We start from the raw sequence: 17,366 nt of genomic DNA, 5'->3' as shown, positions 1-17,366 counted from the left end.
GTACTCATTGTAAGAACTTCTACAGCAGTAAGCAAATTTCAATCTAAGAACTATACAATACAATAAATGCTTCCGCTAGAAAAAAAAAAATAAAAAATTCTGGTGTAGCACAGACTGCTTACATGCCTGACAGCAGCACCATCTCCTTTTGCTGCTGATGTTACTGTGGTACCTGCTTCAGCCTCATACACGCAGCAGGAGGAGGAGACAGAAGGCACAATCCATGAGAGGCTGTGCCTAAAAAGCAACTATTACTAGAGAGATGATCCTCTGGTGACACCATGGTGCCCTTGCGGCAACAAGACACTGAAAATAACATTCATGTGGAAAATATTTAAGCAGCTGTGGTGCCACGAGAGGGACTGTTTGTAGACACAAAGCTAGAAGGGTGAAAACCATTTTTATTCTAGCGCACCTGCATCTCTATTGTCGCATTATTCAAATTGCAGACAATAGCCTACATAAAATTGGGAATAGAACAATACGAAAAAATGGAGTATATCCCTAATAGAGTGAACAAATGGTAATGAAACCTAAATATCATAAAATATTAGAATCATTAAAAAATTAGGTTTACATTGTACGCAAATGTAAATATCAGTAGGCGGTCAGACGGGTGAAGACACAAAATGTATGGTAACGCAACAATTAGTAGATGTTAGCATGAGGGCAGCTCAATATATACATACATGTACAACCTGTCAGTGATAACATTAGTAATTAGAAATATGGTAATTATGAATAAACCCAGAAAAGGGAAGATAAAAAAGAGCATTGATGCAATGGTGCCATATGTGAGCCAGATGGTGCTCCATCGTCCTGCCCACAAACACACCGCAATGATAATGAAAGGTCTCATGTAATACAGTTATTATGCATATTGCATAGTATAAAGAAATGACAATGCTGTGAAACAGGTTGTAGCATGAGAACCAAAAACTAAAGGCTCGCCCGGCCTGTGAGGGGTCTTCATGTGGTGCTCTGCTTAGGTATTCAGAATGCAGACCACTTACAGGTTACTGATCACTCACTGACCTGCCCCTTATTTTACATTCTGAATATACTATGCTTTGGGGGAAGAAAAAAAAATTCATAGTGCTGCCGTTTGTGGCGGCGCCTGTGCTGTAGCATGGTACGATGTATGAAATGCATATAATAATTTTGTTTTGTTGGCAAAAAAATTAAAAATTTATCTTAATCAAAATGGCACCAGCGGCAGCACCTGTTCAGTAGAATCTTCCGTATTCCGATAGATGCTACTGTGCTGGCGCCATTTTGCTAGAGAAAAAAAAATGGCTCCATCAAGATGGTGCTGGCGGCGCAGTAGCATCAATGGTAACCCGCCGCCGGGGCCATTTTGATTAAGACAATCATTTTTATTGCCAACAAAACAAAATGCCTAAATACATCGTATTATGCTACAGCGCAGGCACCGCCACAATGCCGACATGATGAATGTTTTTGTTTGTTTTTCCCAAACAATAGTATATTCAGTATGTAAAATAGGGGGCAGGTCCCTGAAGGATCAGTCACAAGTCATAAGCCCATGAGGATGAATATATAAGCAGAGCACCACACAAAGCCCCCCCCCCCCCACACACACAGGATGCCCCAGAGCACGAGAATCCCATTAGGGTATGTTTCCACGTGCCGGATTACATCAGGACTTGCTGCGGATTGGACGCCGCGTACAGCCGCAACACCCAATCCGCAGCGTCCAGATGTTACAGCATAGTGGAGGGGATTTTATGAAATCCCGTCTCCACTATGCATGCAGGGCCGCAGCCGGCGGCCCTGCGTATCCGGACATGCAGCGCGTCTTTACCGACCGCAGCATGGCTATTTATCTTGTGGAGATGCTCAGACTCCGCAAGATAAATAACCCGGTCTATGAATACGATGTGGTGATTCCGTATGTATTCAATGAACACCTGCGGAATCACCGCGCATAAAACAGGGGGCGGTGCTTTGGGCGGGGAATCCGCTGTGTCCAAAACGCTGGGTCTCCTGAACGTGGAAACATAGCCTTAATCTTTTATTTGCAGTTTTCAGTTAAACAACCACAAGATGGATTTCATCATCCAAGGTACCATGTTAATCAGTATAGTGACACCAGCCTGACACTCTGTAGTTCACCAAGCACAATCCTGCTGACAGGTTTTCTTTAAGTCTCTTCAAAGTACAAAAACACTGATGGGTCTGAACAAAAATCTATGACTGTCTTTGAAACTGAAGACAACAATGAGATGTCAGCCAAACGGTTTAAGACACAAAAAAAAAAAATAACACCAACCCGTAGCTAAACATTTCTGTGGTCCAGGACACAACAAACAATATGAAAGTTGTTATATTAACCCCTTAGTGACAGAGCCAATTTGGTACTTAATGACCAGGCCAATTTTTACAATTCTGACCAATGTCACTTTATGAGGTTATAACTCTGGAAAGCTTCAACGGATCCTGCTGATTCTGAGATTGTTTTTTCGTGACATATTGTACTTCATGATAGTGGTAACATTTCTTCGATATTACTTGCGATTATTTATGAAAAAAAATGGAAATATGGCAAAAAAAATTAAAATTTAGCAATTTTCAAACTTTGGATTTTTATGCCCTTAAATCAGAGAGATATGTCACAAAAAATAGTTAATAAATAACATTTCCCACATGTCTACTTTACATCAGCACAATTTTGGAACCAAAATTTTTTTTTGTTAGGTAGTTATAAGGGTTAAAAGTTCACCAGCAATTTCTCATTTTTACAACACCATTTTATTTTAGGGACCACATCACATTTAAAGTCATTTTGAGGGGTCAATATGATAGAAAATAACCAAGTGTGACACCATTCTAAAAACTGCACCCCTCAAGGTGCTCAAAACCACATTCAAGAAGTTTATTAACCCTTTACGTGCTTCACAGGAACTGAAACAATGTGGAAGGCAAAAATGAACATTTAACTTTTTTTTGCAAACATTTTGCTTCAGAACCATTTTTTTTTTTATTTTCACAAGTGTAAAAACAGAAATTTAACCATAAATGTTGTTGTGCAATTTCTCCTGAATACGCCGATACCCCATATGTGGGGGTAAACCACTGTTTGGGCGCACCACAGAGCTTGGAAGAGAAGGAGCGCCGTTTGACTTTTTCAATGCAGAATTGGCTGGAATTGAGATCGGATGCCATGTCACGTTTAGAGAGCCCCTGATGTGCCTAAACAGTGGAAACCCCCCACAAGTGACCCCATTTTGGAAACTAGACCCCTTAAGGAACTTATCTAGATGTGTGGTGAGCACTTTGAGCCCCCAAGTGCTTCACAGAAGTTTATAAAGTAGAGCCGTGAAAATAAAAAATCGCATTTGTTTACACAAAAATGATCTTTTCGCCCACAAATTCTTATTTTCACAAGGGTAACAGGAGAAATTAGACCACAAAAGTTGTTGTGCAATTTCTCCTGAGTATGGCGATACCCCATATGTGGGGGTAAACCACTGTTTGGGCGCACCGCAGAGCTTGGAAGAGAAGGAGTGCCGTTTTACTTTTTCAATGTAGAATTGGCTGGAATTGAGATCGGACACCATGTCGCGTTTGGAGAGCCCCTGATGTGCCTAAACAGTAGAAACCCCCCACAAGTGACCCCATTTTGGAAACTAGACCACTTAAGGAACTTATCTAGATGTGTGGTGAGCACTTTAAACCCCCAAGTTCTTCACAGAAATTTATAAAGTAGAGCCGTGAAAATAAAAAATCCTTTTTTTTTCCTCAAAAATGATTTTTTTAGCCTGCAATTTTTTATTTTCTCAAGGGTAACAGGAGAAATTGGACCCCAAAATTTATTGTGCAATTTATGCTGAGTAGGCTGATACCCCATATGTTGGGGTAAACCACTGTTTGGGCGCATGGCAGAGCTCGAAAGGGAAGGAGCGCCGTTTTGGAATGCAGACTTTGATAGAATGGTCTGCGGGCGTTATGTTGCATTTGCAGAGCCCCTGATGTGCCTAAACAGTAGAAACCCCCCACAAGTGACCCCATTTTGGAAACTAGAGCCCCCAAGGAACTTATCTAGATGTGTGGTGAGAACTTTGAATGCCCAAGTGCTTCACAGACGTTTATAATGCAGAGTTGTGAAAATAAAAAATATTTTTTTTTCCACAAAAAAGATTTTTTAGCCCCCAAGTTTTTATTTTCACAAGGGTAACAGGAGAAATTGGACCCCAAAAGTTGTTGTCCAATTTATCCCGAGTACGCTGATGCCCCATATGTGGGGGTAAACCACTGTTTGGGTGCACGGCAGAGCTCGGAAGGGAGGGAGCACCATTTGACTTTTTGAGCGCAAAATTGGCTGTGGCGTTTAGAGACCCCCTGATGTACCTAAACAGTGGAAACCCCCCAAATCTAACTCCAACCCTAACCCCAACACACCCCTAAGGCTTCTTTCACACTTCAGTTGTTTGGCGTCAGTCAGCTCCGACATAGTGACGGTTCCGTCACAATTGTTGAGAAAACGGTTCTAACGGATCCGTTTTTTTGACGGATCCGTTACTTGGGGGTTGGCTGGGAAAAGTATCTACTTTTTGGAGCATGCGCAATTGAAAAAGCGGATTGGGGCGACGGATCTGCCGAAATGACGGTAACGACGGATCCGTCGCCCATAGGCGGCCATTCTATGGAATGACGAACGCGACGGATCCGTCGCGAACTGCCATTTCGGCGCAGACAAAAAACGTTACAATGGCCGTCAATGTCTAGATGACGTCCGCCAAATCTCGACGGATCCGTCATATGGCGGATGGAACGGACGACCATCCGCCACAATCCGTCGCTAATGCATGTCTATGGGAAAATAGCGGAACCGCCAAAAAAAATGGCGGATCCGCTATTTGATGAAAATGGCGGTTTCAGACTGACGCCAAAAGACTGAAGTGTGAAAGAGGCCTAACCCTAATGCCAACCCGATCCATAATCCTAATCACAACCCTAAGGATAATCGCAACCCTAACCTCAAAACAACCATAACACTAATCAGAACCCTAAATCCAACACACCCCTAATCCTAATCTCAACCCTAACCTCAAACCTAACCCTAATCCCAATACACCCCTAATCCCAACCCTACCCTTAACCCTAATCCCAAACCTAACCGTAATCCCAAACGTAACCCTAATGCCAACCCTAATCCAAACCCTAATCCCAACCCTAACCCTAACTTTAGCCGCAACCCTAGTCCTAACTTTAGCCCCAACCCTAACCCTAAATTTAGCCCCAGCCCTAACCCTAAATTTAGCCCCAACCCTAACCCTAAATTTAGCTCCAACCCTAACCCTAAATTTAGCCCCAACCCTAGCCCTAACCCTAACCCTAGCCCTAATTTTAGCCCCAACTCTTCTCTCCTGCCGGCCGGCAGATGGCAGCAGAGAGCGGGAGCACTGCGCATGCGCCCGCCATTTTCTTTTCATAGGAAGAAGCCGGCGGCCAGGAGAAGACACAGGAGGACCCAGGGACACCGGTAAGTATGATAGGGTCCCCCGAATCCCCCTATTTCTCTGTCCTCTGATGTGCGATCACATCAGAGGACAGAGAATTACACATCACTTTTTTTTTTTTTCTTTTGCGGTCGCCGGTAAACAGTTAATTACCGGCGATCGCAAAACAGGGGTCGGTAAAAACCGACCCCGATCATGTTCTTTGGGGTCTCGGCTACCCCCAGCAGCCGAGACCCCAAAGATCTCCCAGGTGCCGGCCGGCGCACTGCGCGTGCACCCGCCATTTTTAAGATGGCGGCGCCCATGGGGAGCCATGAGGAGCACCGGGAGAGACAGGTGAGTATCGGGGGGGGGGGGGCATCGGGGGCGACCGGGGACCCCATTTCTCTGTCCTCCGATGTGCGATCACATCGGAGGACAGAGAAATTAAATGGGAAATCGCGGGGGGTTTTTTTGCGATCGCCGGTAAACGGTTAATTACCGGCGATCGCAACTCGGGGGTCGGTAAAAAAAAACCCGAATCATGTTCTCTGGGGTCTCGGCTACCCCCGGTAACCGAGACCCCAGAGAAAATCCGACTCTGGGGGGCGCTATTCACTTTTTCCACAGCGCCGTTAATTAACGGTGCTGTGGTTTAAGTACCCTTAGCGGCCGCCGTTAAAAGGCGTATCGGCAGTCATTAAGGGGTTAAAAGGTAACTTTCTAGTCACAATAACATTGAACGGTGTGTTATAAAAAATGAATGGCAGGCTTTGATGCCCTACACACAGGACTAAATCTATCACAAGGATGTATGACTTCCTATAAAATCTGAGGTCTAAGGGGTAAGCCTCCTTACCTTGACAAGCCAGAGCTGGTATGTCACTCTCCATAAGGAGAAACCTTACCCCTTAGACCCCAGTCCAGAGCCTCTCACCTAGCCAAATCAGTTCTCATGCTTCGTACTGACGAGGGCCAACAGCCCGAAACACCGTGTCTGTGAACTGAGATACTGATTTGGCTTTTAGCCTAAGTCATATTGCACGACTCGTTAAAGTGTTGATTGTGACTTGTAGGATCGCTACTACCAACAGGTGGCGCTATAGAGTTCAAGTCCTTTTTTTCTCTGAAGAGGCAATTTGCATATAAAATCTGAGGAATCTGCTCCAGAGACCATGAGGGCCTCAGGTCTTTACTCTCACATGGTTATTGTGACAATAAAACTTTCACGCCACTTATCTAATCCAAAGAAGGATTCATTCTCTAAGGATTCTCTAAGTTTGTTTGTTATACCATGCCTGATGAAGAGACTTAAAGGGAACCTGTCACCCCGTTTTTTCAGTATGAGATAAAAATACTGTTAAATAGGGCCTGAGCTGTGCATTACAATAGTGTATTTTGTGTACCCCGATTCCCCACCTATGCTGCCGAAAGTCGCCCTTTTCGCCTGTCAGTCAGGCTGGTCTGTTCAAATGGGCGTGGTTACATCGCTGTTTCTTCCCCCAGATCTTGCTTATCTTTCCGTTGGTGGCTTAGTGGTTTGCGCATGCCCAACTGCCGAATCCATTGCGCAGGTGAAGAAAAAGAGCGCTATTATGCGAACTCGGCTTCAGGAAAATGGCCGCCGCGATCTCCATCTGCGCACGCGCGGCATCCCGCGGCCATTTTCCTGAAGCCCCGGGCAGCAGAGCGCTCCATCTGCGCACGCGCGGCCTCAGGAAGATGGCCGCCCCCACGATAACCAGCGGAATAGCGCAGATAGCGCTCTTTTTCTTCACCTGCGCAGTGGAACCGGCAGTTGGGCATGCGCAAACCACTACGCCACCAACGGAAAGATAAGCAAGATCTGGGGGAAGAAACAGCGATGTCACCACGCCCACTTGACCAGACCAGCCTGATTGACAGGCGAAAACGGCGACTTTGGTAAGGTATTTCGGCAGCATAGGTGGGGAATCAGGGTACACAAAATACACTATGGTAACGCACAGCTCAGGCCCTATTTAACAGTATTTTTATCTCATACTGAAAAAACGGGGTGACAGGTTCCCTTTAAGTAGTCTTGAAAGCTTGTTTTGTAACATCACTTATTTTATTTTTGTTGGCAATTAAAAAGGTATCAAGATTATTTTGTTTCTCCCACTGAGAACAATCACTCCTTTTGCTGTAATGCACCTCCAATTGCAAAGAAAAATTTACCATGCACAGTGCATAATAGTGCTTCTAAGTATCTTGCTTAGCAGATTCCATTTCTAAACTGCAAAACCTGGCCGTGGTCAGTTCTGTGGGCTGCCTATATCTATGTACCAGTACACTGCTGTCTCCTGGACTACTCAGCAGTGGAGCCACATATGTAAAGTTACTTCCTACCGCACTGGCTATCCTATACGAGACTGGGGTCTACAAGGTAGAGCTGGATAATCTGCCTTCTGGGGCATAGGAATATATAGCCTACAGCAAAGATCTTGCTGCCTTCAGAAGCTGAATTGGCTATGCAATGTATTTAGAAATACAGTTACTGTACACACTTCGCACTTTAACCCCTTCCTGACACTGGGCGCATCTATGCGTTCAGGTCGCAGGGTACTTACCGACCTTGGACATATGCATGTGTCCAGGCGATTTTGAGCGAACAGCTCCCGATATTTTAACCCCCAAATGCATTTAGCAAGCAAGCAGGGAGAAGAAAGCCCTTCTGCCCTTTGATCGCCGCCCCCACAACGTCATCGCGGAGGCCCGATCATTGCCGTGGTGACCTGATATCATCATGATGACATCTATATCACCAGGCGCTAGCAAGATAGTTAGTGCCTGGAGAAATTGCTAACAAATTGTACAGTAAAATTTCTCCCGTTACCCTTGTGAAAAACGTAAAACTTGGGGACAAAATACATTTTTGAGGGGAAAATTGGATTTTTTTCTTTAATTTTCATGGCTCAATGTTATTAACTTCTGTGAAACACTAGGAGGTTCAAGGTGCTCGCCACACATCTAGAAAAGTTCAAAAACAAGACAAGTCCAGCTCAACGAACTTGTGAACAAACTTTTTTCCTTATTCACCAAAAGTACTCAGCAGAGGGCAAGATAACATCAGCGTAGACAGTTACATGATATGAGACATCGACGCATTTCAAGTGACTACATACCCTTAATCCTGAAGGGTGCATAGTCACCTGAAACGCGTCAATGTCACACATCATGTAACTGTCTATGTGGATGTTGTCTTACCCTCTGCTAAGCACTTTTGGTGAATAAAGAAAAAAGTTTGTTCCCAAGTTCGTTGAGCTGGACTTGTCTTGTTTCTGATTGCTCCACGCCTTGACACAGTGTTACCAAACACCTAAGGATGTCCATTACGGTGAGCTAGACTTTTTTGGCTATCTAGAAAAGTTGCCTAGGGGGTCTAACTCCCAAAATGGTGAGTTTCCACTGTTTAGGCACATCAGGGGCTCTCCAAACGCGACATGGCATTCGATAATTATTTCTGCAAATTTTGAATTTTGAAAAGTCAAACGGCGCTCCTTCCCTTCCAAGCCATGCCATTCGCCCAAACAGTGGTTTTCCCCCATACATAGGGCATTGGTATACTCAGGCGAAATTGCACAACAGATTTTGGTGTCATTTTTTTCATAAAGAAATTTGGGTCTAAATTTAATTTTTTGTTAAAAAAAAAAAAAAAAAAAAAAAAAAAAAAAGCTAAATGTTAATTTCATGTGAAGCACCTGAAGGCTTAATAAACTTCTTGATTGTGGTTTTGAGTACCTTGAGGGGTGCAGTTCTTAGAATGGTGTCATTTGGAGCCCTCAAAGTCACTTCAAATGCGATGGGGTCCCTAAAAAAATGCTTTTGTAAATTTCGTTGAAAAAATGAGAAATTGCTGCTCAACTTTTAAACCTTATAACTTCCTAACAAAATATGCTTCAAAACTTGTGCTAATGTAAAGTAGACAAGTGGAAAATGTTATTTATGAACTATTTTTTGTGTGACAATGCTCTGATTTAACGGCATGAAAATGAAAAGCTTAAGAATTGCTAAAGTTTGTTTTTTTTCACAAATAAACGCAAGTCATATCAAAGAAAATTTATCACTAACATGAAGTACAATATGCCACAGGAGAAGCAATCTCGGAATCAGTGGGATCCGTTCAAGAGTTTCAGAGTTATTACCACATAAAGTGACAGTGGTCAGAATTGTAAAATTTGGTCTGGTCAGGAGGGTGAAAACAGGCTTCGGGGTGAAGGGGTTAAACATTTTCTATATATTCGGAGGTATGTTTTAAATGCTTTATTTCAGAGTAGGGGAAAAAGAATCCAAGATGAACATGATTATAATTGTCGTCTTTTAAGGCTACGAAAGGAGAGCAGAGCTGTCCTCATTAAGGCTATGTGCACAAGTTCCGGATTTTCCGCGTTTTTTCCGGTGGTTTTCCGCTGCGAAAACGCTTACATTAAGCATCCCATCAATTTTAATGCATTCCGCAATTTTTGTGCCCAGGTTGCATTTTATCCCGCAAAAAAACACATCTCGGAAAAAAACGCAGCGTGTTCATTAATTTTGCGGATTTTTTGCGGATTTGACGCTATATTATTGCATTGGGAACCTCCAGAAAAATCAGCGAAAAAAACGTGAGTAGTCCGGTTTTGCTCAGGAAAATTCTGCAAACCTACCTGAATGTATGCACGTAGCCTAAAACTGTGATGACAAAAATGATACTTGTGAACCCATGTATCCATTTATCTATCAATTTTTAACACTGAATCAGCTATAAAACTGCATGTTGGCAAGGTCTTCAGCCACAAGATTACCATGTAGCTGTGCTGTGTAGCTTTACTAAATGAGCATCTATATAATAAGGGGTACTTCCGTCTTTCTGTCCTTCTGTCTGTCTGTCACGGATATTCATTGGTCGCGGCCTCTGTCGGTCATGGAATCCAAGTCGTTGATTGGTCGTGGCAAAACGCCCACGACCAAACAGCGACGTGCACAGTCCGGAGGAAAATGGCCCCTCTTTACTCCCCGCACTCAGTGCCCGGCGCCCGCATACTCCCCTCCGGTCACCGCTCACACAGGGTTAATGCCGGCGGTAACGGACCGCGTTATGCCGCGGGTAACGCACTCTGTAACCGCTGCTATTAACCCTGTGTCCCCAATTTTTTACTATTGATGCTGCCTATGCGGCATCAATAGTAAAAAAATGTAATGTTAAAAATAATAATAAAAAAAAACCTGCTATACTCACCCTCCGTAGTCCGCCGAGCCGGCCGCCATCTTCTGTTCCCGGCGATGCATTGCGAAATTATCCAGAAGACTTAGTGGTCTCGCGAGACCGCTAAGTCATCTGGGTAATTTCGCAATGCATCCTGGGAACGGAAGATGGCGGCCGGCGCGAGCGGCTCAGCGGAGCTTCGGTGGATCCCAAGCGTCAGTAACCGCTTCCTAGATCCAGTCGCCAACGGAAGGTAAGTATATAACTATTTTTTATTTTAATTCTTTTTTTTTTTTTTTTTTTACAGGGATATCATGCCCACATTGCTATATACGTGGGCTGCGCAATGTACTGCGTGGGCTGCGCAATGTACTGCGTGGGCTGCGCAATGTACTGTGTGGGCTGCGCAATGTACTGCGTGGGCTGCGCAATGTACTGCGTGGGCTGCGCAATGTACTGCGTGGGCTGCGCAATGTACTGCGTGGGCTGCGCAATGTACTGCGTGGGCTGCGCAATGTACTGCGTGGGCTGCGCAATGTACTGCGTGGGCTGTGCTATACACTACGCATACATATTCTAGAATACCCGATGCGTTAGAATCGGGCCACCATCTAGTAGAACATAAAATTGCTAACACTGATGCCTCGCAGCACTGGAGACCCATTCAGAATCAGACCGGAATAACATGTGCTTTCATGTTTGTCTGTGTGCGGACACAGACTTTAGTTTCTTCTCATACTACCGGTCACAAGAAGAAGAAACTAAAGTGATTATGTCTAGGAAACAGAGAAATTGAGAGTGTATGCCACTGGGGACATAAACTTTTAGGGGTTTGGTGTACACCGCTGCAGAATGGGGTAGCTCTGTATGACAAGCTACAAATAAACAGGCTCCAATACTTGACATTTTGTAGTGTGCTGAAAACAAGGGGTAGATGAAGATTTAAGAGAACATGTGCCCCTGGCAAAGCTTTTTCAGCATTCTAGGAACACAACACACATTGCGGACAACAAAGACCAATTTAGCAATCTTGAAGCTGGCAAGGAGTACTCCATAATATACTGAACCTCCATAACATGCCTCAGGTCCTAACAAATGAGAACTTTAAAAGGCCAGGATTTCCTACCTCATCAAACATAATGACAGAATGCACTAAAAAGCATTTGGGGGCTGGTAAATCTGCCACAGGAGATGTTCAACATTTCATGAGATCTCAGCATCAAGCACACAGTTAACTAATCATTAGAGGATTCCATTATATCTTGGGATTTAGATGAAGGCCAGTATCAGACGCTAACATATATTAATAGTACTTCAAAATAGTCATTTACATTCACATTGCTAAAACAGGACAAAACCATTAACATAAGTAGTGCACTAGTAATTACATTGAGATGCTATTTCCTGAGGCTCATTAGCACCAAAAAAATACATATTTTACAATATATATCTATATATATTTTAATCGTGAGAAATACACATCTTTGGCCATATTTCCAAGCATAAGAGTGCAAGAGGGTACATAGAAAAGAAATACCGCCATTCCAAAAATAAAGTCCTCACCTTTAAAGGAGAAATATGTGAGTGGGAAACAAGTCCATGAACATTCTCAATCTGTGAAATGTTCTTTTCAGAGACATGGACCAATTCTGGGCTTCTTCCTTCACTCAAGATATGTGGGGAGCTTGGCTCTTGAGATGTGACGTCATCATCCTGGTATCGATATTTCTGTTAAAAAGAAACAAACATTAGGAACATGAAAAGATTAATGTTTTTATACCAGATCAGCCGAGCTTTACTTAGATCGGTCAGGTCCTGGCATGTCTAGTTTAGTCATCTATGTATCCCCTACAGAAGAGAAATTCATGCACATCTTTTCATCTGTATTCTGCAGGTCATCTTTTGTTCCTCCGAGAAAAATTACAGACATCTAGGAGTTACTATTCTTCATTTCATAAAGGTGTGTCCCTTCACACACCACACACTTACATAGTCAGCACTGATTGGACAATGTGCAGACACACGCCTACAACTAGTAACACCCAGTTGTCAATTTATTCACACATTTCTAGATTAAATAACAAAGCAACAGTACAAGGGGCATTTATTAAAACAGGAGAGGTGACAGCTCTTAAAAGCAATCCGCCACTTAAAAAAAAAAGCCCGTACATTTAAGCAAAAAGCTCTAGTTCTAAAATGAATATTTGAAAAGTACACTGACAAGCAACATTTTTATTTTTCCAACAATGGAACTTTGAGGCCTTTTTTGAGTGGTGAACTAACAGTTTTATTCATACCAAATAGGAGAAACGTATCTTTTTGATCAGCTGTTAAGGCAATTTTTTTCTTTTTGTTTTAGGAAGATGTGATGACCGAAGAAGCTAAGGAAACCCATTGACATACGGTACTTCACTTGCTGCTGTTAGAGACACAGCAAAATACTTCCGGGACATAGTGCGGCGGCGCATGCGCACTAATGCTTTTCAGCTTTGCCCGCAGTTGGGCAATGCATACTGCGCAAGGCAAAATTGCATTGCGCATGAGTGAACTACAGAGGAAACCTGCTCAAATTCAAGAAAATATTGCGGACAGCGGGAAAGGAAGGGGTGAATGAAAGAAGAGGAAACATCGCCCATCGGACCGGACACCGGGCATTTACAAAGCCCGCCAAATTCAGGTGACAGAGTCCCTTTAAGGGCCCAGATTGGCCTCAGTCACCTCCGAACCCACAGCCACTGCTCCTCCTCTAAACTCTGGCGTCCTGGTCATCTTCGACTTCGAAGGACAAATAAAAGTGTGTGTGCGAGTCAGTCAGTGAGAGTGTGTGTCACATAAAAGCGTAGTTCCCCATTGTTTCATGAAAACTATTCTGACCCACTAAGACATGGGCTCCACAAGTTTTCTGAAAGTGCCCTATGGTATCTGGCACTAAGATGTTTAGGTTTAGTAAGGTGCAACGTCAGGCTTCTATGGATCTGACTTTTTCTGACAGATGTTCCATCGATTGTAAATAAAGTCCCCCCCCCCTCCCCAATACACTCTGGATTGTTGTCAGATTCCATATAAGTGTATTCTGAAGCACCACGTCCTTGAACTCGGATGTTCCTTAAAACAGAATCTGTCAGCAGATTTTTGCTACCTCATCTTAGAGCAGCATGATGTAGGCAAAGAGAAGCTGAATCCAACAGTGTGTCACTTAGATTACTGGGTGCAGCCGTTTACACACTGAATTCTTAGATTTAGCAATGCAGCAGAGCCAGGAAATCTAACCCCGCCAACACCAGGCTCTATATACACAATGTCTATAGAAAGTGAGGGTCTCATCACAGGAGGGGGCATTGCTGGACCAGGAGGCACGGGCTGCCATGTCTGAACAATGATGAGCTACTGGTGCTAAAACAATAGTTGCAGGCAAGCAAAACCTCAGAGCTTGATAAGAGGCATTGCTGAAATCTGTGTGCTAACCACTACAGCATGCCGTCTCAAGATTACATAGCAAAAACATGCTTAGATTCCCTTTAAAGGGAAGGGCCACCAGTTTTTTTGTAGTTTGTTTTTTTTGTGAAATTAAGCTTAAAATAGTAAATAAAATGTATTAATGCAATGTTTGCACTGTTTGCAAACATTTCTATATGAAAAATCTTATATATTTTCTTACAAATATATATATTGACCACTAGGGGGAGCATTTTCCGTTTTAGACCTCAAGCAGCTATAGTAAGACTTACCAGCTTTACTGTTAGCTGGAAAATTGGGGCAGTAACTGCTGACATCACCATTTCCCTCCCCTTTTGGGTGATCTGATATCCCTGGGGCAGAATGAAGAGCAGCATCACAGGGCAGAGCCATTTTGTGTGTGACTGCCCTGTGATCTGCTATCACCAGCAGTTACTGCATCAGAAACACAGCTATAGAGTTTACAAAAGAGCAGAACACAGTGGGCTCAGCAGCATGGTGGACTGGAGGAAGAGTGAAGACATGTGGTGTGTATGTATGGAGCAGCTTCTCTCCTGCGATAGAGAGTAAGTGGAGCTCGGCAGATAGCACTGGGCTATAATAAAATGGCAGCCAGTCACACATACAGCAGTGAATTGTGCAGCCCACAGAGGCGTGCCCAGATCACTGCTAATGAAGCTGCAATGTTAAGAGATAGGAGATAACAGACCGGCGCTGACCCTATGTCCATGGGGTGCCGTAAAATGACACTGATAGTGTCGTGAACTGCTGTGAAACCAAGATGTCAGCCCCCAGTGCCTTCTTTAAACTCATAACACACGAAATCTGTTTCTCATGCATTTAAAACTTGGTTATAGCAGCATGTTATGCTACATTACAGTGATTTATTAATGATCTACAAACGCGGTACCTTCCCTTTAAGCATTCCTGAACATTTTTTTTCCTCAGTGTGGCAGGGTGAAGTATATTGATGAAGGCCCCTGCCATTAAAATGCATTGCTTTCATGAAGGGCTGCCTGCAACAGAGTAACAAGCTACTAAAATATATACCTTTAATTATGTCAACGAGAATGATAAATAGTTCAATAGACAAAACATAAAACAAAATGCTTTGACAAACTAAATACTACATTTGGTTTCCATATACCCAATTCAGCACCCTCAAGGAAAAGCACACGGTAAAATATTTCAAAAGAAGAATGGCTATAGTTTATATTTTACCATTTTAAATTGTGATACCTTCACATTTTTGCTGGCCTAACAGTGGCATTTGTTAGGATGCTTTCACACATCGTTTTTTTTGCCATCAGTCACAATCCGCCGAATGTTGAAAAAAACGGATCCGTCGCAGATTGTGAAAAACTGATGCGACGGATCCGTTTTTTCCACGGATCCGACTAGCAGATCCAGCTAATTGGATCCTTTAAAAAAATAAATAAAAAAATAAAAAATCAGAGCATGCTCAGTTAAAAAAAAAAACGGAATCCGTAGCCAGATTCTGTCATTTGACGGACCCGGCGCCATAGGCTTCCATTCTAGCAAACGACGGACAGCGATGGACACAAAAAACTTTACTATGTCCGTTTTCTCTGGCCGCCGGATAAACAATTTTTGACGGATCCGGAGGAAAACGGATGAAACATGAGGCCATCCGCCGCTAATACAAGTCTATGAGAAAAAAACGGATCCAGCAGCAACTTTTGCCAGATCCGTTTTTTTTCCAAAATTCGCCGGATTGTGACTGATGGCAAAAAACTGATGTGTGAAAGCAGCCTTACAAATAAATTGATGGGAGATCCGTTTACACAGATAAATTGTGCATTATTTTATGATTAATCCTTCAAACTGATACCAATTTAGCTTACGAGTGTCAGATGGCACTCTAAGGACATCTGTTTAACGCATTCATCCCCCATAGGTTAGAATGGCATCCATATTCTTTTAGTAATCCAAAAACTAATTTGTCCTCTGTCCAGCAATAAAACCCGTCTGTCTGTCTTTCTTTCTGTCACGGATATTCATTGGTCGCGGCCTCAGTCTGTCATGGAACCCAAGTCGCTGATTGGTCGTGGCAAAACAGCCACGACCAATCAGCGACGGGCACAGTCCGGCGGAAAAATGGCCACTCCTTCCTCCCCGCAGTCAGTGCCCGCTCCATACTCCCCTTCAGTCTGCCCTCTCACAGGGTTAATGGCAATGGACCGCATTATGCCGCGGTGTAATGCACTCCGTTACCGCTATTAACCCTGTGTGACCAACTTTTTACTATTCATGCTGCCTATGCAGCATGAATAGTAAAACGATCAAATGTTAAAAATAATAAAAAAAATCGTTATATATTCACCGTCCGTCGACCCCCGGATCGACAACAGGCCTTTCCCGCTCGCGACGCTCCAGTAACCAGTCCATGCTGCGATCTCGCGAGACCGCAATGCACTCTTGAGACCGGAGCGCACGATCAGCGTCGGTAACCAGTTCGCTTGGATCCGGGGGCTCCGGAAGGTGAGTATATAACTATTTTTTATTTTATTTCTTTTTTTTTTTAACAGGGATATGATGTCCACATGGCTATATACTACGTGGGCTGGGCAATATACTACATGGGCTGGGCAATATACTACATGGGCTGGGCAATATACTACATGGGCTGTGCTATATACAGGTCCTTCTCAAAAAATTAGCATATAGTGTTAAATTTCATTATTTACCATAATGTAATGATTACAATTAAACTTTCATATATTATAGATTCATTATCCACCAACTGAAATTTGTCAGGTCTTTTATTGTTTTAATACTGATGATTTTGGCCTACAACTCCTGATAACCCAAAAAACCTGTCTCAATAAATTAGCATATCAAGAAAAGGTTCTCTAAACGACCTATTACCCTAATCTTCTGAATCAACTCATTAACTCTAAACACATGCAAAAGATACCTGAGGCTTTTAAAAACTCCCTGCCTGGTTCATTACTCAAAACCCCCATCATGGGTAAGACTAGCGACCTGACAGATGTCAAGAAGGCCATCATTGACACCCTCAAGCAAGAGGGTAAGACCCAGAAAGAAATTTCTCAACAAATAGGCTGTTCCCAGAGTGCTGTATCAAGGCACCTCAATGGTAAGTCTGTTGGAAGGAAACAATGTGGCAGAAAACGCTGTATAACGAGAAGAGGTGACCGGACCCTGAGGAAGATTGTGGAGAAGGACCGATTCCAGACCTTGGGGAACCTGAGGAAGCAGTG

General features: G+C 43.4%; 1 protein-coding gene across 19 annotated transcripts in view; it reads right to left on the bottom strand.

Annotated features, from left to right (window-relative positions):
• Window positions 1–17,366, bottom strand: part of DLG1 (discs large MAGUK scaffold protein 1) — a 389,579-nt gene that overhangs the window by 225,074 nt on the left and 147,139 nt on the right. For all 19 annotated transcript variants that reach the window (XM_077290372.1, XM_077290374.1, XM_077290377.1 and 16 more), the window contains one exon: window positions 12,229–12,393. In XM_077290372.1, coding sequence (XP_077146487.1) covers window positions 12,229–12,393 — 165 coding nt within the window. The remainder of the gene's footprint in view (window positions 1–12,228; window positions 12,394–17,366) is intronic.

This window comes from Ranitomeya variabilis, chromosome 2 (genome assembly GCF_051348905.1).
Source record: "Ranitomeya variabilis isolate aRanVar5 chromosome 2, aRanVar5.hap1, whole genome shotgun sequence".
In the NCBI taxonomy this organism is placed as follows: Eukaryota; Metazoa; Chordata; class Amphibia; order Anura; family Dendrobatidae; genus Ranitomeya; species Ranitomeya variabilis.
Note: the sequence above shows the minus strand (reverse complement) of the source record. Positions and strands in the feature narration are given on the sequence as shown.